A 26,720-nucleotide genomic window follows, 5' to 3' on the forward strand; every position below is an offset into this window, starting at 1 on the left:
TGGTTTGGTTGTGACGGGGTTGCAATCTTGCGCTCACTGAAGGTTACCGACAAGCAGGCGTGCCACCGACAAAACATACATTCCTCCTTGATACGAGTCAAAATGCTCAAGGATGCTTCACGAGACTCGATTGTGATGTCGAACCACATAAACCGATTTCACAAGCACCTAATTCGATTGCACTTCTTAACCTTCCGATACAAATCCAAACGGAGCATTCGTCTTAGGGCGCCCCACATAAACCATTCTGTGAGGCTTCCAACCTACAAATCACAATTCTGGAGTACATACGCAAACTCACTGACTTTAACACTATAGCCATGTCTCTGTCCCTCCTCATGAGGATAGTGTGGGTCTCACTACGAGGCATCGAGGGTCCCACTATGGCAGAGGCAATCGTGTCACTATTGCCAACACTGGTTAAACTGTGTACGATCAAGGCGTTACCTATTGTCCTGTTACAAGGTCCCTCCCTGCTCCTCTCACTCCCCCTATGTCTAGTCACTTGGGAGCTTTGCCACGCAACGACCGAGACATACGTCGTTCTCCTTCTCCCGCAATAGTACCCTTGATTGCGGGTTAATGCACCTGTCTCACTTGTCTTGTTTGGCAATGGTATAAACACAAAACCAAGTGGGATCTCCTCCATCACGTGGGGTCACTAAGGTGACGACACTAGTTGGGTACATAGAACTTCCATTTCGATCCTGGTATGCCTGGGGATTAGGGTTTCCACCCTCTCCTGCCCTGGTTTAAAGTCCCGACTGGCATGACTAACTCGTAAGGGTTAGGAACACTTCTCGTTCAAAGAGGGGGAGGAGGGCCCGTTGTGTTAGGCCAACCCACCCCTACGCCATTTACCTCGCCCGGCTCCAAGTTCTCTTTTTAGTATAGGGACTAGTGAGTAGGCAATGTCCAGTCCGCCACCCCGGAGCATCGTCACCCCTTAGGGGTTAGCACCCCCTTGCGGCCGGAACCAGGGCCTCGTGTTCCCCAACGCGTTGAATGTCTACCGCCCTTGACCCGACCCCAAATCAAGCCAATACGTCTCATGTTTCGGCAAAGCCACACTCGGGACCTTGAACTCAATACAAGAACCAACACCCACCTGCTCATGGGCCCAAATCTGTACAGACACGCAAGCAAAGTTCGGGTCCAGGTGGCAAGCGAGCAACATCCCTATGAAGCATTCGGAGGGGATGAGGTCAAGTTCTCGCCCTCACTTGTGCCTCGTAGCTCCACGAGACCATGTGTGCTCGAGTCCATTTACTTAAGAATCTTCAATCACCCCCGAAATGGACTTGTGCATTAGGCAGTCTGGATCGCCCCCTGTCACCCTAGGGCGAGTGCTATGATGCATGCTGGGATCTCTTGGCATCAATCCACTCCTCGAGGATTGGCCTTGGTTTCCCGGAGATCCAACCTGTTTGTCACTAGAGGCAATTTTGGGGACTTAGCCATCACCCTTTCCTTTCGGGGTTAGACTCGGTTTCCCGCAGTCCTGGGGGTTGCCATCCCCCTCGAGCTCCTGAACGGACCATGGGACTTCATACAGCATCTTGCCCCTTCCATCCTAACAAGACCCAAGGGAGCATCTCATGCTTCAACCACCCGTTTTCTGCCTCATCACTTTTCAGGGTCGGGGCACTATACTCAAGGCAACCGAGCTTGTTTATCCTACATGCCACATATTGGCAGCATTCGATTTACTGGGTATCATACTCTCCCCCAAGGAGCCTCAGCAGGAATTCCGTTGTGTGCCAATGTGAAGGGTTTCCACTCGGTTGCGTCTCATTGTCTTGCCTTGGGACATTTTAACAGGGCCTCCCCTCCCGCCATGGGTTTTCCATTGGGAAGGGTGATAAGCATTTGATAGGTCCACAAGACTAAAGTACGAAGCTATTCAGGTTTCATTTCTTTTCTCTGCCCTCCTCTCACATTTGCGTTCTGCTTCCACATGCACACTCACCAAAAAGCTGTTTTACAACCATGTAAAGCTCATAGTGTTTGACCTTTTCCAAGGCAACCAACAATTTTGACTCTGTAAAAGGGAATTCAGAGCAGATGTGGAGACTCTTTCCAAAGCTCAGCACAAAAACCAGTTCCTTTGCAAGGGCAGGCAGAAACTGAAAAGTTGTTGTAACCTGTCATATTGACATATGGACAATGGACACGATTTCAAGTTGCATGAAAGAACTAATGGTGGCACAAGTTCAGTCTGGCCAATGCGGTTCAAAATCTCAAGCAGTGCAACACATAGTTGGCATACCTACATCAGAGCTCCAATCCCCACATCGTTCATTGGGACATCAGATCCAATAACACTTTTGCTGGATGACAAACTTAAGGCTCCCTTGGCTAACATTGGATTTGCTAGATTGGTGATGTCAATACATGCAGTCACAACAGAAGTTGCCTTGAAGAGATCAAACACGATTGAGTTTTGCCTGCTTCTTGTCCCTTGCAAATATCCATGGGACACCTTGTCAACAGCTTTGGGGTGGTTCTGCTTGAGCTGTTGACAAGAAGACACCCCATGGACACTTGCAAGGGACAAGAAGCAAGCTATCTGGCAGCATATGTTCTCTAGTCTCCACAGGCAAGCCTGAGAAGATCTGTGATGTGACTCTCAGAAGCAAAAGATATGAAGTGCAGATGCCACACCCCTTCATGATCTGTATGGGGATGACCTGAATAAACGATTCTTCACCATTTTAGCCACACACATCCTTCACCAGCATTATCCAGGGGATTCTTGTCTCCTCTCGAACTACATGATAACTCCCAATGACCCCTCTGGCTCTAAGATCCTGTCTAGACCCCAAATTGTTTCTCATGAAGATAAGAGGATGCTGCCCCTTCTATGGCTTTGTAGTACCTGGGATGGTTGTCCTTCAGATTGATAGAAAAGTCTGTGACCCTATATCTTTAGCTGTTGATTTTTTTAATTCCTTCTTCACCTTGGCAGCCTTTCAATGCAGTAGAACATATGCATGATCATCAAAGGTGGCAGAAGACAGCAATCATGGTAGCCTCTCCTCATTTATTCTGCCAATGCCAGAACCTGATAGATTGTCTGCAAAGAACTTGTGTGCTATATCTGTGAGCTCAACTATATTGCAGCTTAGGTGCTTCTGCAGCCTACCATTCTTTATCACATTCATAAGCATGAGAGCATCGTTTTCTCTCCCAGCTGAGGAATAAATATGAGACAGCATGACATATGGTGTGACCTTCTCTGGCTCCAGTCTAAAAACATTCTTTGCAGCATACTCTGCGCGACTTATATCAACCTGATCCTTGCAGGCACCTAGCAAAGTCGTCCAGCTTACTGCAGTAGCATCAAATGGCATGCTATTGAGCAATTTTTCTGCTTCATCCAGCCTACCAGCCCTTCCAAGCAAGTCAATCATGCAATTATAATGATCCAAGGTGAGCTGTACCCCATGTACTTCAGTCACGCATTGGAAGTAGCGATAAGCTTCTTCAACCAAGCCAGAATGACTGCACGCAAATATAATGCTTGTTAGGGTAACAGCATTTGGTTCAATGTTTTCGTTTAGCATTTTTTCAAATAGCTGAATTGCTTGCTCACCTTGCCCATGCTGGGAATATGCAGCAATTAATGATGTCCACGATATTACATTCCTTGCTGCACCCATACTGTGAAAAACTTTGTGTCCATCCTGCAGCCTGCCACACTTACTGTAAAAGTTGATGAGAGCATTGGTCAAAACAACATCTGAATCCAGCGCACACTCTATAATGCAGGCATGAATATAATTTCCTTCAGTCGCAGCTGCATGAATAGAACATGCTGAAAGAATATTAATGAATGTGACTTTATCATGCTCAGGCATCTCATAAAATACCCTCAGTGCATCTTCCAGTCCACTGCACATACCATACATGTTAACAAGAGCATTATTTGCCACAATATCTGTACAAAATTCCCTCGTAATTAAGCAAGCATGAAGGTTTTTACCTCTGGGTAGGTCTGTATCACAACTGCAGGCATCAGCAACAGTGACAAAACTGCTTTTGCTTGGAAGGATTCCTTGGAGACTCATGGTTTCAAAGAGTTGAAATGCCTTATAACATGTCCCTTTCTGAGCATAAGAAACAATCATAGTGTTCCACGATATGACATCCTTAAGAAGAATACTATCAAATATTCTCCATGCATCCTCCAACCTGCCACATTTACCATACATATTGATAAGAGCATTTTCCAGTACTATATCATGCCCAAATTGCGTGACTAGCACTTGTGAATGTACCCACTTACCAAAAGTTGCAGCTGATTCATTAATACATGAAGACAGCAAAGTGGTGAAGGTGACTTTGTCAGGCATTTCTCCTTCCTGCTGCATCTGCAGGTATAATTGCAATGCTTCATCATACTGCTCATGCTGAGCACACACGGCAATTATTGCATTCCATGAGACCAAGTCATGTTCAGAGAAATCATCAAATACCTTTCTTGCATCATCCAGGCTGCCACACTTGCTGTACATATTGACAAGAGCAGTTCCCACGACGATGTCTGCATCAAAGCTGGTGTTTTTTATAAGATCATGAACAAGCTTGCCTTCAAATAGAGCTCCTTTGTTCACACATGCAGAAATAGCTGTCAGGATGGTAACTCTGTTTGGTTCTATTCTACCATGGTGCATCTGTGCAAAAAGGTGACCTGCTTGCCTACTACATCCAATGCCAGCATATCCTGCGATGATGGCATTCCATGATATCAAATCACGATCTGGCATTGCGTCGAACACTCTTTGTGCATCATCCAAGGCAGTACATTTGCTGTACATGTTGATGAGACTATTAGCAACAGCCATGTCAAGCTCGAAGCTGCCGATGATGACAAAGGTATGCACCAACATGCCAATCTCAAGGGCTTCCCGGTCATCGCAGGCGACAAGGAGGCTGATGCAGATAAAACTATCTGGCATGATGCTCTTGCACAGCATTTGTTGAAACACGAGGAATGTGAGCAGGCACAAGCCGTTGCGCAAGCATGCCTTGATCATGAAATCCCAGGACAGGTAATCCCGATGGGACATCAGGTCAAACCACTTACGAGCATCATCCACTGCTCCGCAATCTCCATACATCTGCAGGACAAGGTTCCCGAAGAACACTTGGGAGGCCAGGCCACTTCTGATGAGGCGATCGTGCACGAGCCGGCCCTCTGACAGGGCCCTGGAGCGGCCACACCGTCGCAGGAGGGAGGCATAATCGACGTGGTAGGGCTTGTCTCCCCTCTTGTGCTTGCACGAGCGCGCGGATGCTTGCTCTCTCAGAGCCGGCGCGCGCATCGATTCACTGTCCGTGCCGTGGTCATGATTTCTTCACCGCCCCCCAACCCGCCTCCCCTCACTAAGCTTAATCTTACCTTGAGAGTTACTTAAATTATAAAATTTCAAAACTAGGTTGCCGGATGCACCTTAGTAAAGGAGTTTCAAGTTCCATATGCAACTCTTGTATGTTTGTTATGTAACAGTTTTACTAATGTTGTTTACATATGTGATGTATTTTAAAGTGAAGTACGTTTGTAGGCAAGATTTAACGTTATTTAAATACATGGAGAATCTTAAAAAGATAATATGTATACTTTACATAGCAAGTCATGCTTGTGCTGTTTGCATTTAAGACAACTTGTTATAGCTAGTATAGAATCAAGATGTATGGCTTGTGTAAGGTGTACATACAACAGGGTTGATGCCCACATCTTGATGTATTCACTAAGATAGGTATTGTCATTGTAGGCACCATGGCCAAGTGGGAATAAGAACGGAAACGTTGCATTTTCCAAGGTAATATCTAGGCAAGGTGAGCTTCTTACAGGCAATCTGTCCGTCTTAAACATTGTTGTTCTTTCTACGAGACAATTATTATTCTGTAAAATGATGCATGCAAACTCGTGTTGATCAGCTCTTTGGAATGCATGTCATTGGCTTGGCTCGACTATATTGTCGAGCAAACTATAACATTTTTCATTCTCATGTTCTGCTTGGAGCATTGGATTGAATGGAGAGCTTTCACTATGGAGCTCTAGAATCATTTCGATGGATTGCCTACCCCTCGAGAATGCAAAGCCCTGTCCTTAGATGTGGATGTTCTACTATAGCCATGTAGTTTTGGATCAGTGGATCATGTAGCATGTTGAAAGCGAACACATCTGCAATATCAAATGTAGTCAAGTCAATTCTAGTATATGGCTACGAAAGTGATTCATCATTCCAAGAGACTAGAGGATTGTCGAGAATAGATTGATGGTCCAAGGTTCCGTTCGGAATCGCTGTTGTTGTTTTGGAGATCGAGACGGATGTATCAATGATGCTCAAGAGTTGAAGTTGTAATGGCTTTGCATTGAGAATTCGTTTTGTGTAGTCCGGTAACAATGAGACCACGTATTTATTTATGTCTTTGTTCGCAAGACATGATCGACATTTCGTTATCATCATGTTGACTCAGTGTTATTGGCATGCAAGGATAAGAATAGCGCTTAATAAAGTTGTTGTTACTTGTATTTCTTCTGTAGATGCATCGTTCTTTTGCGAGATGATAGCATGATTTTGTATTGTGACTATACCACTGGATGTGCACATTGTTAGTGTTCCAATGATGCTTTCACGTTTTGTTGCCCAAGATGATTCGATTTTTTCTATGTCATACCAAGTTGCAGCAGAGGGTTTTAATTATGCTTTTTTACAAGCCATAGTTTTCATTTTTCTACAAGTCCTGAAGGATGCCCTGTGACCTTGTTTTTGCATAGCATCAATTAATGCTGATGAGAGCGATAAATTTTTATCATTCAAGTAAACTACACTTATCATGAAAACAACATACTGTACTTCGTAAATACATATTTTTACAAAAATAAAAATATTATTTTATCTATTTTACATGCTAGAATGATGACTTTTAATTTTTTCACTTACTAATACTTCAAATAAATAAATGAAATAAATAAACATTAACAATACTTCAAAAACTAAATGAAATGAAAAAACATGCTATATAGCATACTGAAGAGATGGCACGTGTCTCTTCGTATTTAAATAATTATGGGGGAAGGTGCCATTTTCCCATCTATTCAAAATATGTTGTCTATTGAATATATACGGTTTCGTTTTTTTCAGTACATTTGAAAGATTATTACATTTTTGTTTTTTCCATACATTCAAAATATCGTTTTCCTTTCCTTTCGTTTATCTACTAATTAACTATTAACTACTACAAATAATACCAATACTACATAAGTCTAACTAATTAGCTAATGATACTACAACTACTAATACTACTAATAAGTTTAATTAACATAAGTCTAACTACTAATACTACAACTAATACTTAACGATCAACTATTACAAATACTACTAATAGTACATAAGTCTAACTAATTAACTAATAATACTACAACTATTGATACTACAAATAAGTCTAACTAATTAACTACTACTAATAGTACTAATAAGTTTAACTAACATAAGTCTAACTACTAACACTACATAAGTCCATACTAACTAATATATTTACTAACTATAATAATCTAATCTAATCCTTAAAAATAATATTTACAACTAAACATTAAAAGAATGAAGAAAGGACAAAGACAAGGAACAAAATTGTTCAAATAATCCTTAAAAGAACGAAGGTCGAAGATTCGAATCTAACCTTTCAATTTGTAAACGTGATGAACGATAAACTGACGTATGCATCTCCACATACTTGTGTATGACCTTGCTCCTCTCCTCACATAAGAGACAAATTTCATAATCAAGGGAATGGCCATACTACTTAACTCTTGGCGGTTGGACGCAAGGGGCTGCTAGCTCGGAGTGGGAGCCAACCATCCCCTACCGTGAACTACATGTGGCTAGGCATGTGGTGTATCTCAACCACAAGCTAATGATGTTGAACATTGTAGGGAAAAATAAGGGAAAAGAGACCCTTTCCCACATGGAAAAATGTTAACAAACTCGTGGTGTTTCATTTAACTTCATTGATTGATTGTCTATAGCATGGGCATGGTTATTTAGCAGCACTCACCCTCCCTCCTCTCCATTCACTTAAAATTAACCCTCATTTAACTTAAAACTTAAATGTCCCCTAAGTTATTAATCATCCTATTCCTACTAACTTAACGTTAATCCCCTTTTTACAACTTATACTAGTCAAACATCAAATTATTGACAAAACTCTAGTTGACTTCAACTTTATTCTTCTTACCAAAGTAGAATTGGTTCAATGTTTTCCCATGCACCTCCTACTTGAGTGGAAGTTGCATTTGTGCAGCTTCAAATCTACCTTGCTCCTAGATTCTAATTATTGCTTCTATCTCTTGTAATACACAATATAGGATGGGATGTCCCAAACACTCTAACAAAGTGAGAAGAGTGTTTTCTCCTACTTTGGTTGTTGCACTGCCAATTTGCTCACTTATGCTTAACTCTATACCTTCCATAGCCCTTTGAAAAGTTACATCTTCAATATACTCCTGCCAATTGGCCTCCAAGATGGAATGTCTTTTCTAAAGTCCAATCCTAGATAGCCCTAATAGCTCTTTAGTACAACTACACTTGCAGACATGTAACATTCAATTTGAAGGAGAAATGTGACCTCTAAAATTCTAAGAATTGCAAATTTTGCAAAAATAGGGGTTCATGGAGAGTGATTAGAGTCAAAAACATCCATTAAAATAGGGGCTAAGGGGAGCGATCAAAATTAAGAACATCCATGATAGATTAATAGCTTAGTTCTAGTCCTAACTACCATCCCTCCTCACTCAAATATATAAGGAGGATGCCTCCTCTCCCTCTTATTTTGGTCTCTAGAAAGTGCTAATACCCTTGGATGGAGAGTTTTTCCTCTGACTTGTCCCCAAACTTCACTTCTCGCAATGCCATCATGTCTAGCTTCATTCATTTTGCTAGCATGTTGCATGCTACTCTTCTCCTGTCACACGACAAAATCCCCTTACATTCCAAGAGATATGTTGAGTTTCCTAGTTAACTTATTTATCATTGAAACAAAAAAAAAAATCATCATCAGCTCCCAAGTCTACATAATATTAAATATTGTGATCAACAAGGAGCTATCTAACTAGCTTCTTCAGCATTGGTCTTGTTTTACCTTTTTTTTCTTGTTGATGATCATTCTTACATGGCTATATGTTCTTCTTTCCCTAGTGATTGTCATCTCATTCATAAAAGAAGAACTAGATTTTGTAGTAAAGAGGATGATGAAGAAAAAGTCATGAAGCCTAATTGGACTCCCTATTGAGTTGTTCCAAACCTTTTGGGATGTACTAGGAAAGGACCTATGTGGACTATTAAATAGCTCAACAAAAAGGGATATTTTTTACCTATGTGAGTAGGGCCTCATCAAAGTCACACCCCAAGTTGACTACGTAGATAAAGCCAAGTGATCGGAGGCGATCACCTAGGCTAAACATTGCTTATGAGATCATGGCAAGGCATTAGCCTAGAGAAGTAAATTTTTTGCTCCAAGAGTTAAGTATCCACAGTAGTATAGCTTTAACAATGGGATAAATATCCAATACCCAATTCATAATTTAGTCAGCGTGGAGTTGACTATGCAATCAATTAAGAAGACTCCAATAAGAGAAGTATGTACTAATTAATATCGATTTTGGAGAAGCTTATGAGAGGGTTTCCTGGAGTTTTATGCTTAAGGTTCTTAAGGTGTTGGGCTTTGGTGTTAGGTGTTTGAGCTCAAAAAATCTATGCAATAGAGGTGCCCATTGGCTCCTTTGCAATTCACACTAGCCATATAGCCTTTGTTAAGAGCTACTCATGGGAAAATGGTGATTAGAGGAATCAAGTTTCCTAATAATGTATCATTCCTCATGTAGATGTTCACATACAACAACTCAAGCCTTTTAGTAGTTGGGGAACAATGAGTTAAGACTTGCTAGGAGTGGATGATGATTTCTTGGTTATTTTTTGCATGCCAAGGTTAGCTTGAGCAACTTGGAAATGCTTTACATCAACAACTAGCGATTATGAGGCCGTTTATCCCTCCGTCCAATTCAAAACCACCTGTGGACAAGTGTGAACATGCAAGTTTGAACTGTGTTTTTTAATGGTTAAGTGATAACTATGATTAAGAGAGCCACAATACTCAAAATTTCACACAAGTAGGGGAGACGCGTTCTTCCCCATTAAAAAGTCATTTTTAATGTCTCTTCTGATCATCTTCCTCCTCCGAGGAAGGGAATGCTAGATTTCTTCATCCTCCAATGCTCCAGATCACACGAGAAATGATGCAGTAAATGAAAATATCCAATTTTAGTATTTCTCTCTCATGTTTCTCTCTCCTCTTTATTCCTTGTTCATATCGGTTTCATTTGGCTAAGTGGTATGTACTTCCACGAAGCTCGTTTCTCAAATTACAAGGTGTGGCTAGATTATCCACATTAAGCCTAGTGCTCAAATGGCTTGGCTAATAGTCCATCATGAAATATTAAACAAATATGTTGGAGGGGGGTCCCAGAGAGTACATATAACATCTGGATTTTTTCACATATGGTGAGTAGTTGGAATAACCAGTGAGTTACAATTGTATTGCACTCCCATGGGCTCATCAATTTTTGTAGGCTTAATGTTTTTTGCTAGTTGGTTCCACTACCACAAAGAGGTTTCCAATTTGTCTTGGTTTCAAGATGTAGAATCCATGCTAAATCACCATCATCATCTCTCTCTCTCTCTCTCTCTCTCTCTCTCTCTCTCTCTCTCTCTCTCTCTCTCTCTCTCTCTCTCTCTCTCTCTCTCTCTCTCTCTCTCTCTCTCTCTCTCTCTCTCTCTCTCTCTCTCTCTCTCTCTGAGCATAGATTGTTACATCCATGTGTGCCTTGAAGAAGGCTAGGGGAGTTTACGTAGCCTTAGAAGGGCATGTGAAGATAACAGGAGAGAGAGGGTGGGGGGTGGGGATTATAATAGATGTGGGGGAAATGAGGACCATGGAAATGAAAAGGTAGAAGGAAATTGGAGAGGGCACAATCAAGGAGGAGGAGGGGGCATCTATGGTCGTGGCCTAAAAGGGGGTCGAGGGTTCTATTGGGATGGGAAACATGATAGGTGGCCACCATCCTCCTCTCTCTTTCCCTTATCTTCCCATTATCTTCTTAAATCATTATCATAATATTAGTACTAATTAGCTTGATACTAACATATTTCTAACTTACTACCTAATTTAACTTGTACTATTGCTAGCTTATATAATCACCTAATCTATTGTCTTCTCTAATAATCTACTTGTAAAGGCGAGCTCAAGCTCCCAACCGCCAAGACCCACGAGCCACTTATTGTTCAAGGGAGCACTAATGGCTACCTCTCACATAGACGATGCGCTATCCCTCTCTACAAGTGTAGTGAGCTTACCTTGATGCCCAATTGAGTTGCTTCCTCTCTCAAGCACTCCAATAGCTCCATGATTCGTGATGCAAGCTCAAGCATCCTCAAGCCTCTTCCTCCAAGCTCCATCCTCCATAGCCATGAGCAAGAAGAGAGAAGAGAAGAAAAGAAGATAAGAGAAGAGAGGAGAAGGAGGAGAGCTTCTCCTTGAAGATCCCTCACCCTCACACACTCACTCCCTCACTCACTCACACTCCCTCCCTCAAGCACTCACAAGCAAGCAAGAGAAGAGAAGAAGAGAAGAAGAAGAGTCCACTTTGCCACACACCAAAGAATGAGCTCTCATTCACTTTTTGAACTTTATATAAAAAACCCTAAATCCCTTTTGGGCGATCATTCCCTTTCTTACATGGTCGGTCATGGCCTAGGCCATTTTTCCCATTGTCCTCCTTTCTTTCTAACTTAGTGCTACCGCCCGTTCATCGTTACAAATTGCACAGGAAGGAGCCTGGCGCTCTTTCACAGAGGTTTTGGTTGCTCCTTCTTGCTTGCGGCTTCCATAGTTGCGTCTTGTAATCCTGGTGGGTCCACTCTCTTGTAGGTGCCTTTTCCTTTTTTTTGCCTTGTGCTTTTCCTCTTGATGCCTTGTTTTTTGCATTCTTTGCCTTGTAGTAAACATTACCCCCCTCCTAGCTAAGTGCCAGTCCCATGGCACTGCTGGGTGGTGAGTTGGACGGTGTTGTGGGGGTAGCCATTTGGCTTTTTGAGTTTATATACAAGCCAAGTTGGAAGGTGTGTTGGAGAGATTTATGGAGCTGGAAAGCCCTTGAGTTGGATATGAGCTTTGGTGTTGGAGGGGTTTATGGATTTGGAAGGCCCTTGCATTGGATAGGATCCCTGGTGTTGGAGGGATTTATGGAACTAGGAGGACCTTGTGTTGGATATGATCCCTGGTGTTGGAGGGATTTATGGAACTGGGAGGCCCTGGCATTGGATATGATCCCTGGTGTTAGAAGGATTTATGGACCTGTTAGAGGGATTTATGGAACTGAAAGGCCCTTGATTTTGGAATGAGCCTTGGTCTTGGAGGGATCTATGGACTTGAAAGGCCCTTATGAGAGTCCTGGTGGAAGGTGTACTGGAGGGATTTATGCATTTGGAATTGAAGATAAAGTTGGACGAATCCCTACGTGGAGAGAGGCTAATGGGTGGATCCATCTTTAAAATTGAATATGGTGTTAAATGGATTCTTCTCCTGGCCCCTTGTAGTTTTCTTCTCTTGTGCTGTTCCAAATGAGCTTCTTCATTCACTTTTTAATAGGGGTTGCCTCAGTGTGCCCCTGCTTTGTTTCGCTTGCATGGTGACATTGTCACATACGGAAAGTGTTACCTCCCTAGGTGTGTCCTGCCCTTGATGTGCCCTAAGTGTGAAGTGGGGAATCAAAATGAGGCTAGGGGGTTAGGGACAGGGCTGACCCGATCGACAGAAGCCATCGAGCGCACCTAACTTGAGAACCCCTAGGTGTAGTAAATATCTTTTTCTTTTTTTTTTCTTTTTTTTTCTCTTATTCTTCTTCTTTTTTAAATAATTATAACGTTACATAGTCATGACAAAAGTTTAATCTTCGTCATCAGAATGAGGTGGAGAAGGGAGTTTAATGGATTTGTTAAGAAACTGGCGGTCCTGGAGATACCCCTTGAGGTTTAGGCGGACCTAAAGGGTGGTGGTGGAGAGAAATGGATGATTGCAGCAGGTGAAGCAACTATCATTCATGTCCTCTAGAAGGACTAAGAAAAATGAAGGTAATAGAGCAGCTTGCATCATTAGTCGGGCCATCACGCAACTATCTATAGCATTAGGATCAAAATGGAGTACTGGGAGGCTGCGCTCCTGCGGGGTGGGGTCTTGCCTAAGGAGTATCCTAAGCAGTCTAAGGTAATTACAAGTAGTAATGAAGGTGGGGTCAAGGCACAAAGAGAATTCATTACTGAATTGGATTAGAGTATCATACAAGCTCTCTGATGTGAAGACGAGGGCATCTTCATATGTAGTACAATGAGGATTATAGATTATAGGGAAGTCGTAGCAGCCGTGGACATTGAGTCAAAATCCACTCCCACCCTTCGAGGGTAAGGCATAAAGGTTGGGTCATTTTGCTCGAAGGGTTGAGTGTTGCAAAAGGCCATCCAAGTGTCCAGGTTGGAGTCATAGACCCTTCTCCTCCATTTAGGTTGACATTTGTAGCTGGCCACAAACCTTGGTACTTCAAAAATCTTATTCTACCAAAATTCAGTGTCTTCCATGGCCCATAAGGTGGAATTGTTCTCTCTCTCCTCCAACCATTTTTGTCCAAGCCTACTTCCGATCCTCCACCACCTTGATGGGCAAAACTCTACGCAAGGTGGTGGGGAATTAGAAGTTAAAAGTCGAAGTGGCTCCTAGATGTTTCTTGCCTCTCCCAGATTACAAGGTCAGTGTGGAAGCTCGCTGGGGCATCATCATTGTATGGTGGGATAGGTGCCTGGGACTCCCTCACTCCCTTGGCATTCCATTTTCTCCTTGTGTCCTCCACCATTTGTTTCCTTCTTGCCCTCATTGCCACCTTTCTTTCTGCAGAAGTGTCTGCGTGTTGCTGCTCTTCGGGCCATGGGGAAGGAGGCGGTGGGACCAGCTTCTCTTCTTGTGATCCCATTCCAAAGTTCACATCCACCTCCCTCTCCTAGCTTGGCCCCTACCGCTCTTCTTCGATGAACCTGAGTGCATCCACTTCCTACAAGGTTAGGTCTGCCAATAGGAGCTAGTGGCATTGCTCTTCTAGGTTTGGGATAACTCCACCAGGTTGTGGCGGTATCTATAGTTCTGCTTTCAATGAATTGTCTCTACGAGCCAATCCTAGTTTCTTTTTTATTGTTTCTATGGACTCTCCTTTCTTTGCTTGGGTGACGTCCAGTAGGGCATCTAGGAAGGCCTGTTGCTAGGATTGAAAGCTCACTTGGACGGCTATCGCTATGCTTTTAATAAGTATCTTTTCTTTTTTGGCTTGAGTGAGATGGCGAGCCAAGGCTTTGACTCTTTGCTTGTTTTGGCTAGCCCATTCTTCTACCCTCTTGTTCATCTCTTCCAAGCCCTCACCTTGCCTTTGTGACAAGGCCACTATCAACGGCTCCTGCCTTTTCTATTTTTGTACAAGTTTCTCTTTTTCTTATGTTAGGTGCTCAATCTCCTTTTCTAGTGTTGCTTGTCCCTCCCTTTGTCTTTGCATTCCACGCTCTGCTTCTTCTCTCTCTTTTCTTCGTTCTTCTTGCTCTTATGCTCTCTCTGCTTCTAGTGCAGCGAGCTCTTCCATGCTCTCTTGGAGTTTTCTTATTTGTGTTTTGAGCTCTGCCTGCAAAACCAAGACTTTGTACTCCCTCTACATTCCGACCAGCTCCTGGTTCTCTATTTCCAGTCTTTTTCACCACAGTTCTTCTTCATCTTCCTTGGCCCTCAGTTCTGCTTTTAGTGCATGGATTTCTTTTGTTGCAATGCCACTTGGCAAGTCTTTTCTAGTTGGAAGGCATTTGACATTTCCTTTTTTGTTTCTAGCTTTGCCACTATTGCTTTCTTATCCTCCTTTGCCCTTTCCAATTGAGTGTAGAGCTCCCTGACATGCTCGTCCTGGTCAGCTGGCTACGGCTCCATGGTAGTAGTATCTATTCTTGGTCGCCTGGGCCCTTGTTGAGATTTGGCGTCGGCAAGCTGCTGGTCTTTTCACTCCTATCGATGGGGTTCCCACATTGGAGGTGGGCATTGGGGTATGTGCCTTATCGATCAAGAACTGCACCCATGCCATGAGGTTGCTAGTGTCCATTGTGGTTTGGGGTGCCTGGCATTGCCGCGATGGTTGGGGTATTTGGCAAGAGGATAGGCGGGTTCAGGTGGAGTGCGGTCTTGCCCTTTCCTTCGGGGACAGGTGGAGGTAAGTCTTCTAATGCTTGGCCTCTGGTTCCTGGCGTGTCCTGCCTTAGTAGGCTCATTGTTCCTAGTTCCTCTTGCCTGCATTGCTGCTTTATGGACATGTGCATAGCTTGCGCCAAGTCCTCCTCTTCTTTTATTCTCAACTTCTCCTCTTGTTCGGCGGCTTTTCTTCTCTGCTCTTCCTCGGCTCTTTTTGACTCAGCCTTGGCTTTTAGTAGGTCGCAGCTTCCTCCTTTCCCTTCATCTCTTCCTCTTGCTTCTTCTCTGTCGTCTTCATTTTGGGCATCTTCGCCTTCTTCTTCTTGGATTGTGCTTCTTACTCTCCCTCTTCTTCACTCACCGTCCTCTCACTTGATTGTTCTTTGTCATGACGAGGAGGTGGCCTCTTAAGCGCTTTGTCTAATCCCTCTTCTCTGTCTTGCGTCTCTTTTATCGCCTCTCCGATAAGGTGATCAAGACTCCTCCATACCCTATGAATGAGGCCTTAGCTAAGGGCTTGTTCCTGTTAGTTCCCTTTGATGCTGGGGATTCTCCACTCGTCGGTCTACTTCCAAGGTCTAGTGTCATGGCTGATTGATCTATGGTTTTTCTGACATAGCCGTTCCTATCCACTTCATTCAGCTTGACTAAGTCCCCACACTCTCCAACACGGACACGCTGATCTTATGCATGAGTGAATTGTATCTTAGGCTGGAGAAAAGGGTGTGGATCACCTTGGCTTGCAACATGACCTCTGCGTTGGGGATGTCTTGGATACTTATGCCATCATTCATTAAGACACTTTTCTTCCTCATCCCTAGCATGACATAGACATCTCTTTTATGCCTCTTCTCCACCTTTGGTTCCAACCCCAGTGCCTTTTCCACTAAGGCCTTGCCGAGTGGGACCTGCACCTGCTTGATTCCTTCTCTGCTTGCCAATGACACTGTCCCACTCTCCTTATCGGGGTCATACATCCTTAGGAATTCCACACACTTAGTGTGTGAACTTTTCAATATACGTGGCGAGGGTGCACAGGTCCATGATCCTCCTGATGGCTTTCTCACTGGTCACTACCCCTTCGATGTTGTGGATGCTCCTAAATGTGAGTTGGTTGTATGCCCGATTCTCGAGGGAGAGGTCGTACTTCACTCTTTCCTCTTCCGTGAAGGGTAGGCGATGGGCTCGGTCTTGCTGCAACATCTTCAGCTCCTATCATAAGCCATGGTTTGCCATTAGTGCTTTTCCAAATAGTCACTTGCTAAAAGAAAAGACTTCATGCTTGGTAGATTAAATTGTTTTTAGTACAAAATTAAACTTTTTTCTCCAAGAAGTCTAAATCTATTGCTTTCAAATTTATTGTCAATTTCTCAATCACAAGTTGCTTCGTCCTACCATTGAGGTCCCCCATGTGTGCTTTTCCTTTACTGTTCTCCTTATGTGTTTGGTTTGATTCACCGTACCCCCCCCCCCCCCCTTTTTTGAATTGAGAAGAATCCTTCCTAGGATTAAATGTTTAGCAGATGAAGGGCCTGCAGCACTTAATCTTAGTGTTTTACTGTCGCATGAGCCAAGCATAGAAATTAAGGTTATATTCTAAAGTAGCATAGCTATCCATGTCTAAAGGGTAGATGCCTACATGCGTAATGTAAGTGAGGACATCAAGTAAGGAATCACTGAAGTCCACTCGGCTAGCAACATACAACTCCTCCTCAGTGAAGATGTGATCTAAATAAGGATGTCCTTTAATGTGTTCTTCTAAGGGTCAATTACGAATGGTAGTCAACACCCTATAGGAAGTTGGAGCGACATAGGTTGGGTCGTATTCAAATGCCTTGATTGTGCATTGTTGTTTAGTGTTGGTCATTATTTGGCATCCCTCTAGTTCCCATTGCAACCGTAGAGCGTACCATTTCCGCAAGAAGGAGGAGTTATTGTCAGCAAGTTGTTGCAACTCCTTAATTTCTTGGTTTGTGGCCATGATCGTGTGTTTGATATACGATGTAATGAGACACTATTTGATTGCTTGTTCCTTGGATATCTCGGTTGCAATTAACTCCTTAGCTGCTTCAGAAGCCTTAACGAATACGAATTCTAATTCCTCCCAAGAGCAAGGGAGTGTTCGTACTTTCGTCACTATAGGTTCTTCCAAGAGGCCTAAGTCTAATCGATCATAGCTTTTAGCCAATGTCATGAAAGTAGCATTTAGGTTTTGGAGGCAAGCAACCAACTCATCCCCAGTATTTTTAGCCAAATCCGCAGCCAAGGTTAGAATTGAGCGCCGCTCATAAGAGGGTCTAAGCCTAGCGGGTGGTTGAGGCTTGACAGAACTAGAGAGTTCAGCAGCTAATAGTCACAGTGTGGTTTGCTCCTTAGGTTGTAGCTTGGCCTCATGTTCGATGGGTTGGGTTGTAGTTCCGTTTGTGGTGCTACTAGATGCGTCTGAGATTTGAGGGGCACCATCAAGGCTAGATTTGGGTAGTTTCTTAGTAGCAGGCTATGTTCAGTGGGTTGTTGGCATTGAGGCTTGGTAGGTTGTGACGAGTCATGACCCCCCTCAGATGTGATGGTGGGTTTCTCTATCGATGGCTTTGTGGACTTGGAAAGAGTCATTCCGCCCTTGCTAAAAGCTGTAACAATGCGAACGTTGCCCATGGCTAGGTGGATACGCTGCAACTCATAGTCGACATTGCAACAAGCTTGCTTCTTAAAAGTCCATCCTAAGAGCGATTCTATGCCTACATTCTTAGTGTTGGGCAACACATAGAAGATTATCAGCACACTTTCAAACTCAATAGAAACTGCAACCTTGCACTTTCCCAAAAGTGTGTAGGGTTGGCCTCCATAAGGGGTGAGATTAGCATTAGTGGGCTGAAACTGCAGTTTGCCAATTCGGGTCCAATGGTCATGGGTTAAGATATTAAAATCACCTCCCTCATCGATCAATGCGTTGATGGTGCATGTGTGTTTAATCGTGACCGTCATGCGTAGTCAAGCTAGTGGTACTACTTCCTCATCCTTGCCATCCACCTCAATGATAGTGGCTACTCATACATGGACAAGGGGTGCTAGCATTGGGGGCTCATGCAATGGGTGTGTGGGATGGAAATACTTCTTTATGCAACTACCATTAAAGAAGCCTATGCCTTCACCTTCTAGGGTTTCGAGTTCTACATTGCCCTTTCGGCTGATGGTTTGAACCTTAAAAGGTCCTAGCCCTCGAAACTTTAACTTTTTCTTGTGCCCTTTGACTAAGTATAGCAGTACTAAGTCACCTTGTTCAAAGTTGTGCTACTTGACATGCTTGTCAAACTAGCGCTTGCATCTTACCTTCTCGCATATTAGTGCATGGGTGGCCAGAAACTGGGTTTTCAATAAGCATTCAAGTTCAATCAAGCGTTCTGTCCATGCCTCCTTCCCATCCCATCTTTCTTGAAGGGCTATCATGAGGCTTGCTACGAAGAATTCCAAGGGAAGGATTACCTCCGCATCATATGTCAATCTAAAGGGGGTCTATCCTACAGCCATCTTGTAAGCCATGTGGTAGGCCCACAAGGCCGCCATTAGCTTGTTATCCCAATCACTACGTGAAGCAAAGATGACTTTGGTCATGACATTTACTAAGATTTTATTTGTGGATTCGGCTTGACCATTTGCATGGGGATAATAAGGTGAGGATTTCCGATGGATGATTAGAAAGGAGGAAAGGAGGTGAGCTATCACTTTGTTGATGAAGTGTGTGCCTTGGTCACTGACTAGTTCAATGGGGCAGTCGAAACATGAGATCACTTGCTCCCATAGGAACTTTGTAGTGGTCTGAGCATCATTCTTTCTTGTAGCTCGTGCTTCTGCCCATTTTGTCAGATAATCGGTAGCCACAATGATGTATTTGGCTTGTATGCTGTGCCATAGGACTAATGGGTCTGATGAAGTCAATCCTCCATTTCTCGAAGGGTTGTTGTGCGATAATTGGGGTTAGCTCCATGTGATCATTACAAATCAAAACTTTAGTCCTTTGGCACTTGTCACAATGCTTCACGAATCATGCCGCATCTTAGAAGAGGGTAGGCCACCACAACTAGGACTGCAGCACTTTGTGGGCTATCGCATCTCTGCTGAAATGTCCTCTTCCAATTCCATTGTGTGCCTCTGTCATAGCATGTCATGTATCTCATGCTCACACACACATCTGCGCAGTAACCCATCTTGCCCCAGCTTGTAAAGTTGGCCGGCTATCAACTGATAGGGTTGGATCTTCAGGATGAGCCACCTAAGTCGGGCTTTTTCTATCGGTCATTCTGGTAGCCCATGTTCAAGCACTTGAACTATGTCATGTGCCCAATACTACGTCATGTCAGACCTAAACAAATCTTTTTCGTTGGATAAGCGAAATAGATGCATGTCTGGCAGTTCGTCCACAATGCCTTGTCTAGCCGCTTCTCCCGTGGGGATACGAGACAGATGGTCAACCATGTAATGCTACTTCCCTTTACACACCACCACAAAGAAGTCAAACTCCAAAAGCAGAAGAAGCCATCTAGCAATGCGTCATGTAGCGTATGGTTTGTTAACAAGATACAACAAAGCTTGATGGTCAACAAAGAAAGTAAAAGGCATAGCCAAAAGATAATGTCAAAATTTCTTTACGGCATATACCATAGCCAAGCCTTCTCTCTCCATTGTCAATTAAATCATTTCAGTCTTAGTGAGTTGTCTGCTAGCAAAGCTCACTAGGTAATCCAAGTTGTGTTCACCAGGTTGGCACAACACAGCTCCTGCGATGAATTTCAAAGCGTCAATGTGCACATGAAATGTGAGTGTCCAATCTGGGGCTCGTAGAATTGGTGCTTTGGTTAGAGCCTTTTTTAGCTCCTCATACGTATGTTGGCATTCCTCGGTCCATTCGAATATGATCAACAGCTTGCATAGAGGTCTAGCAATCAATGAGTAGTTCAACACAAATCGTCGATAATACCCTGTGTGTCCTACGAAGCATTGAACACCCTTGAAATCAATTGGGGGTGGAAGGTCGACAATGACCTTAATCTTTGAGAAATTTGTGGCAATCATTCTTTGACACCATGTTCTAAGATACATCCATGTTTCACCTAGAACTAGCACTTCAAGGGGTTCAAGGAGAGACAGTATAGTCGACATCGTTCAAAGACTATCTAAGTGTTCTCGCCAAGTAGAGTGAACACACAAGTCGTCTACATAGACCTCTAACTCCTTCCTCAACATGTCTTTGAATATTGTACACATCAGTCATTAGAAGGTGGCTGGTGCATTAATCAACCCAAAATGCATAACAATGTAGGCAAAGATGCCCCATTCATGGTGAATGCAAATTTATGCCTATCGTTAGGATGTACTTGCACTTGATTGTATCCAGAGAAGCCATCCAAGAAACTATAGACCTCTTTGCCAGCCACTCTCTCGAGCATATGCTCATTGTACGGCAGTGGATAGTTATCTCTCTTTGTATATGTGTTTATCTTCTTGTAATTGACACACACTCTAATCTTTTCATTCTTCTTTAATACAATGAATATGGGGGAAACCCAATCCGTGTGTTCAATTTCATAGATGAATCCTGCTCTCATTAGCTTGTCAATATCTTCCTTGACAACATGGGTGTGCTTTGGATTCATTAGATATGGTCACTTCTTGTTGACAGATGTTGCATCGGGTGTCATGGGTATGTTTTGGGTCAGCATACTCAGGTCTACTCCTTTAAGCTCTCCTAGGGACCAAGCAAAGACATCTCTGCATAAGCAGCTTTCCTAGAGATAGAGTCACAAGGGTTGATATCAATGTCGTGAGCAAGTTGCCAATCGATTGATGTCCATTAGGCTCTACGCACTTTTGCTAGTGATCTTGGCCAATCTACCTACCTATGATGTCTAGGATTTCTCCATGCATTGCTACATGGGGTGCGGATGCATCTCTCAATCTTAACTGCGTAGGCAAGACTGGTATGCTCACACTAGAGAGCTCATTGATCTCATCTTCTATGATAGGTTTAGCATATTTGAGGTGTTCTTGGGCTTCTCTCACCCACTCCTTGACCTTATCCACTAATTCCAATTGGTGCCTCGAGTTGGGATACTCCCCAATCTTGGCACTCCCCTTTTTTGTCGTCTTAGGAGTAGATGTTTTTGCCTCTACCTCTGTGACTTGCTTCCCCTTGGGTAATTTGGTGGCACTATCTGTCTTAAGCATTACCTTGGTCTTAGCCCTCTTTCTCCTTCTCCTACGGCTCTTCACAAGAGAGTGACGAGACTTGCTTCATCTTGCTCTGCCAAGTCATTGGTTATGAAGACAGGTCGTGGGGTCTCCCCTTCCCTGGCTAAATTTACCACTTTGACCTTGGCGGGTCCCTCGATTGGTTTGCTTGCTGGCCCCTGTCATTTGGCTCCCAACAAGATCACCACCCTATCTCCCTTTTTGAACTTCGTGAATCGTTCCGGCAGGTCTTGCAATTTTCACTGTTCTTCTGTCTGTGTTTCTTTAGATAGCTTCCATCGTTCCTCCCTTAACCATCGGCATCTTAGGTGGATGGATAGGTCCCCCTTGGTGCGTCTAGTCTTGGGAGGTTGAGGCATTTCATGATCACTATCTGAGCTAACTTCCAATTTAGAATCAAACTCGATATCTACCCTAGAAGAGGGGCTCTCTCCTGGCGGTTGTAGCTCAGAAGGTGAGTCCATTTGTAGCAGTAGTGCATCACTTGGTTGGGCTAGACCTGCCTGTGTGCTCCAACCAAGTTCGATCACAGTCCTTCTGTCTAGCTCCTTTCTCTACTCTAAGGGCACTCTGCTTATGTGGTCTAGATTCTACTTGTATTTGTTCGATTATACGTCCCCCAGTGTCGTATTCTATGGTATCAATTTCCCTTTCGCTCTCATCACTGAATGAACAACAGTCCTCATATTCGTCATCCGAGATATCCTTGTCCGGTTGCTCATTGTTCTCCAGGTTTTGACATTTCTCTTCTTGTTGGTCGAGGATTAAAGCCCAATTATCCTTCAAGTTCAAATCGTGCACTTTGGACCATCACCATTCAGGCTCTTGTCTAGGTGATCTTGGAGTGGCTTAAGATTCGTTACTGGATTGCCAGCCAACTTATTGGTCAAGTACCCTAAGATCTCTAGGAGCTCTCATCTATTGTTTGGGACTTGGAATGCAACAAGGTTGGGCCTTTTATGTAGGCTTCCAGTCATCATGAAGACTGGTACTAAAGGAGTGTCCTTGAGCTTCCCAATTGCCTTGATATCTTGTTCGTACTCCTCAGTGTCTAAGAATGGTAGGTCGATGGTAGCAAGAACATGCATCTGATCTTGCTTGTCCTTAGGGCATGAGATATACTTGGTAAGGGCCCCATTGGATCCCCTAGTCTATCCGTCGCCCTTCAGCATGGTGGAGATGGCATCCAAGCCGACAGGGGTTGTCTTCCATGTGTCCATCTCCACTCTTACGGCCTCCGTTAGATTGCCCAAGAAGATAAGACCATTGCTCTAGTCCTCCACAATTCTCACATTGCGCATTCAGGGTTGACCTAGTAGGATGTCGTAGTCCACTCCCTTCATGACTATAAAGTTGGATTCCCATGATCTTCACTAGCCAATTCTTCAACACTCTGAATGGTTTCACCTTCATCTCGTTAGCTCACTCCTACCCCTATGTCTATGATCCCCTTTCTTGTGACATCCCCTAGAGCTAGGACTAGCATGACAGCATGGATTTTCATGCCTTCCCAAAAAGCATTGACATGCAAGGATCTAAAAATGGAGTGTAGCGTCAGACTCGGTATTTGAGTTTCTACATCGTGCTCAGGCATGTCTGTGGTAATTGACTCATTTAGTTCTTCAACCCACTGTTTTAGCTCTAGCCATAGTGTTGGATGCTGCCTAAGGAGGTCACCTAAGCTAAGAGTTATAGCGGTGGTCACTAGTGTATTAAGAAAGTTGCTAGTCACTTGCCCCTCTCCTAAATCTGTGGTTCTTGGCCAATAGCCTTGGCTGGTTTGCTGGGCCAGAGCATTTAGACTTTGTCTAGGCGGCCCTGCTTGTGGGGTCATTGCCTCCCGTGATTTTGGCTGTGGGAGTGAGATTGGCGTGCTTATGCTTGAGAGATCATCGGTTTCATCTTCTAGTATGGGATTAGCATCCTTTAGGTGCTCCTAGGTCTCCTTCATCCACTTTTTCACCTTCTTGATGGCTTCGAGTTGGCGCTTTGGGTTGGGGTACTCCCCATTCTTAGCATTTCCCTTTTCTATCATTTGTGGGGCCGACATTTCTTCCTCTGTGCCAATGACTTTTCTTCCAATCGGCAGTGATGTGACACTTTCAGTTTTGAGGGTGACCTTAGCATCTGGTCTTTTCTTCCTTCGTCTCTAGCTCTTCTTCCCAACCAAGGTTACGTCAAGGTTGCTAGGCCTTGGCAATGATATGCTGGCCTGCTTTGTCTACACGCAAGTCATGACATGCAATGGGATAGGTGTGGCCTCCCCATCAAGTGTCTCCACACTAAACAACCCCAATGGAGCTGATGGCTCGTTTTTCGAACTAGAGGATGGCCTCTGCCTAGGGCAATCGACAAAGATGTGAGTGATTCCACACTCAGCGCATCTCAGGTTAGCCTTATCTCTATTTGTTTGCTCCCTCTTGAGGCAACGCAAAGAAATGTGTCATAGGTGACCACAAGTCCATCAACACACAATTGGCTCTTGGGTTTGTGCCCCTAGGTCTCTGCCTCTCCCCCTATCTAATGCCATCACAAGTACTGGTCAATAGTCCATAAGGATTGCATTGCCTTCCTCATCATACGACACGTATGGGCTTAAATAAGGCTCACCGCTGCTCAGCTTGTCCACATAGCGGACTGGAGTATCACTCGATGGGTGGGTCATGTAGGGTCTAAGTGGTCTAGGGATACCTGTAGGATTTAATTCCATCCTAGGGATGGGCAATTTAGCATCATTAGGTGCCAGGAGAGTCAGTGGGGCTCCCCTTCCAAGGTAGTTGTTTGGTGGCCTATTCTCAAGGTAGGGTTGATCGTAAGGCTGCGAGTATAGGATCTTCGAGGTAGTCTACAACTCATGGCATCATGGCCGAACCTACCACAATTAGCACATGGTCATGACCTAGGGTCTTGGCACTCGGCTGGCAAGTGGTTCCTGCCACAATGGATGCATTGGATATGTGGGCGCATTGGTCATCTCATCATCTACTGTAGTTTGGTTATGTCAATCCTAATCTCAGATAGCTCCTATTCCAAGTCAGTGCCCTTTCCTTTGTCTTGTGCGCTTGGGCTTGCTCTCTCACTTGGGATTGAGGCCCTCTCGGAACTCCTGGTACTGGATTCTTCTCGAATTTGAGCACCTGGAGCTTCTTTCCTTGAGCTAGTCGTCCACTCTAATAGCTTCCTCAAAGACCCTTGCCACTTCGTCTTGCTACAAGCTCGAGTTGCCAGCCAAGGCTTTGTAGAGCTCTTCATTTTGTATTCCGTTGATGAATACCATGGATATCACTCTTTTGATTGGTCTCTCGCCCATTGGGATTCTCTTGAAGAGGCTCCTCACATGGTTTATGTAATCTCGAATATCCTCTTTCTCTCACTACTTGACATTCATGAGTCGCATTAGCAGGTTGTCAGAGTACCCAGGTTCTGAAAATCTCTTGATGAAGAGATTTTTCAAGCTATTGAAATCGGCACGCTGTGTAGCATCCAAACTCGTGTACCAAATTCGGCCCTTGTCACCTAAGCACAGTCCGAAATCTTGGGAGTGTTAAGCAAGATCGGTAAGGCCATTGGCCTCGCAGACCTGTTAGAACTGTTCTACAAAGTTGTATAGATCATTGTTTGCTTGGTATTTGTCCAAGTAGTTCGCCACCACAAGGACTTTTTATTGGCTCTTAGAGCCTTGGTTAATCCCTAACCCTGCTAGTAGTGATGTTCCTAATGCTGCAATGCTTTGCTCTGTTGCCATGTTATATCTAGCGGTCACTTTGTTAGAAGCTCGCTCAGTGTGAGGTCTCCCTCTAGCGCTCTCTCACTATCTAATTGATTTCTGCCTACTAGGGCTAGCACTCTGTGGATCTCTTGCATTTCCAAACTCTAGCACAAGCTCCTAGTTTGTTGGTCTCGGTTGTACACAGCTAGGCCTTGCAGAGCCTTATGAACCATCTTTCTCTCTTCCTTGAGGTCTAATATGACATCCTCTATAGGTTTATTGCGGTGTTCTAATCGGGTTTGAACATCGTACTTGTGTACTAATTGTTGGATGGTCTCTGAAAAATCACCTAGGTCCAACTCTTCGTTGCTTCTACGGCCTGATCTACCCTCTTCCATGTCCAAAGCTTCTTGCTCTCGATCAAGTTGATAAGGCTGAGTAGATCCACTTCCAAGGTAGTGTAAGTTCTTGCTGTGTTCGGCTTTTTGATTGTGGTCTTCACTTGGGCCTACCTTTGGGGATTCGATCACCCTTCTATGTCTTTTGGTCTTCTCTTACTGGTGGGTTCCTTCAAGTTCTTAAGTCTGGGTGAGTTCCTTGTTAATTATAACCAGTCCTCAACTTACCCTCACTCTGTGTGTGTGTGTGTGTAGGTGTGCTCTTTTCAGTCCACTATGCACAACCATGATTTTTGCTCTTTCCAAGTGTGCTTTGAGGGCTAGAAATCAGAGTGAGTGAGAAAACAAGTGCCTAGACAACTCTAGCACTCTCGTCATGGGTTTTGCCTAATAGGCTTGTATGCTCAATTTTTTACTCTCCCGGTTGGTTTATAGGGTTCTCTGCTATTCCCTCCGCTCAGTTCATGATTTTTTAGTGCTCTAAGACTCCACTCGATGTTGCTGCCAGGTTGGATCACTAAATGGTCGACTAGTGTCACCTCGATGCTTGCGTCTCACTGATCCCTTTGTTCCTTGTGCCATAAAGGCGTCTCAAGTGTCTGTATGGTCTTCGAATATTCGTATGGTTAGTGTCTAGGTGGTTTGGTCCAATTTTCAAAATATTATGGGAAAATCAAACTCGACCCAACAAGTCCGAATTGCATGGACCGATTGACTGATTCGGATAAGCCGAGGGCTGAGTGACTAATTCGAACGGGTGGGGGGCCGAGTGCCTAATTCAGACGGGCCGAATGGTGAGCATCCGAGTCGAGTGGGCCAAGGGCCGAATTTCCATGTGTTTGAGTTGAGTGGGCTGAGGGTCGAATACAAGTAGGTCGAGGGCCGATTCTGGGACTCGACGGTGTAATTTGGACGGGCTGAATGTGACGTGTTTTTCTCGAGTCGATGAAAAATTTGTTGCGCCAAGTGATTGTGGCCTTCACACTAGCCGAGAACCTCCAGATCCTACCTATGCATGAAGAAGAAGGTGTGGGTATACA

At 44.0% G+C, this 26,720-nt stretch overlaps 1 protein-coding gene across 2 annotated transcripts; it reads right to left on the reverse strand.

Moving 5' to 3' along the window:
- Nucleotides 1-5,399, reverse strand: LOC148038402 (pentatricopeptide repeat-containing protein At4g13650-like). Of its 2 annotated transcripts, none has more exons than XM_087671522.1 (2): nucleotides 4,479-5,399; nucleotides 1-4,373 (listed from the first exon to the last, which is right to left on the reverse strand). In XM_087671522.1, exons 1-2 carry the CDS (start codon nucleotides 5,325-5,327, stop codon nucleotides 3,024-3,026), a joined length of 2,199 nt encoding a protein of 732 aa, XP_087527648.1. In that variant the 5' UTR covers nucleotides 5,328-5,399; the 3' UTR covers nucleotides 1-3,023. The 2 variants fall into 2 exon arrangements, with proteins under 2 accessions (XP_087527648.1, XP_087527657.1); XM_087671531.1 differs by having other exon boundaries at nucleotides 3,310-3,504; nucleotides 3,596-5,399.
- Nucleotides 5,400-26,720: the final 21,321 nt, after the last annotated feature.

This window comes from Lygodium microphyllum, chromosome 3 (assembly GCF_053477565.2).
Source record: "Lygodium microphyllum isolate KBCC chromosome 3, Lygodium_microphyllum_v1.1.10, whole genome shotgun sequence".
In the NCBI taxonomy this organism is placed as follows: Eukaryota; Viridiplantae; Streptophyta; class Polypodiopsida; order Schizaeales; family Lygodiaceae; genus Lygodium; species Lygodium microphyllum.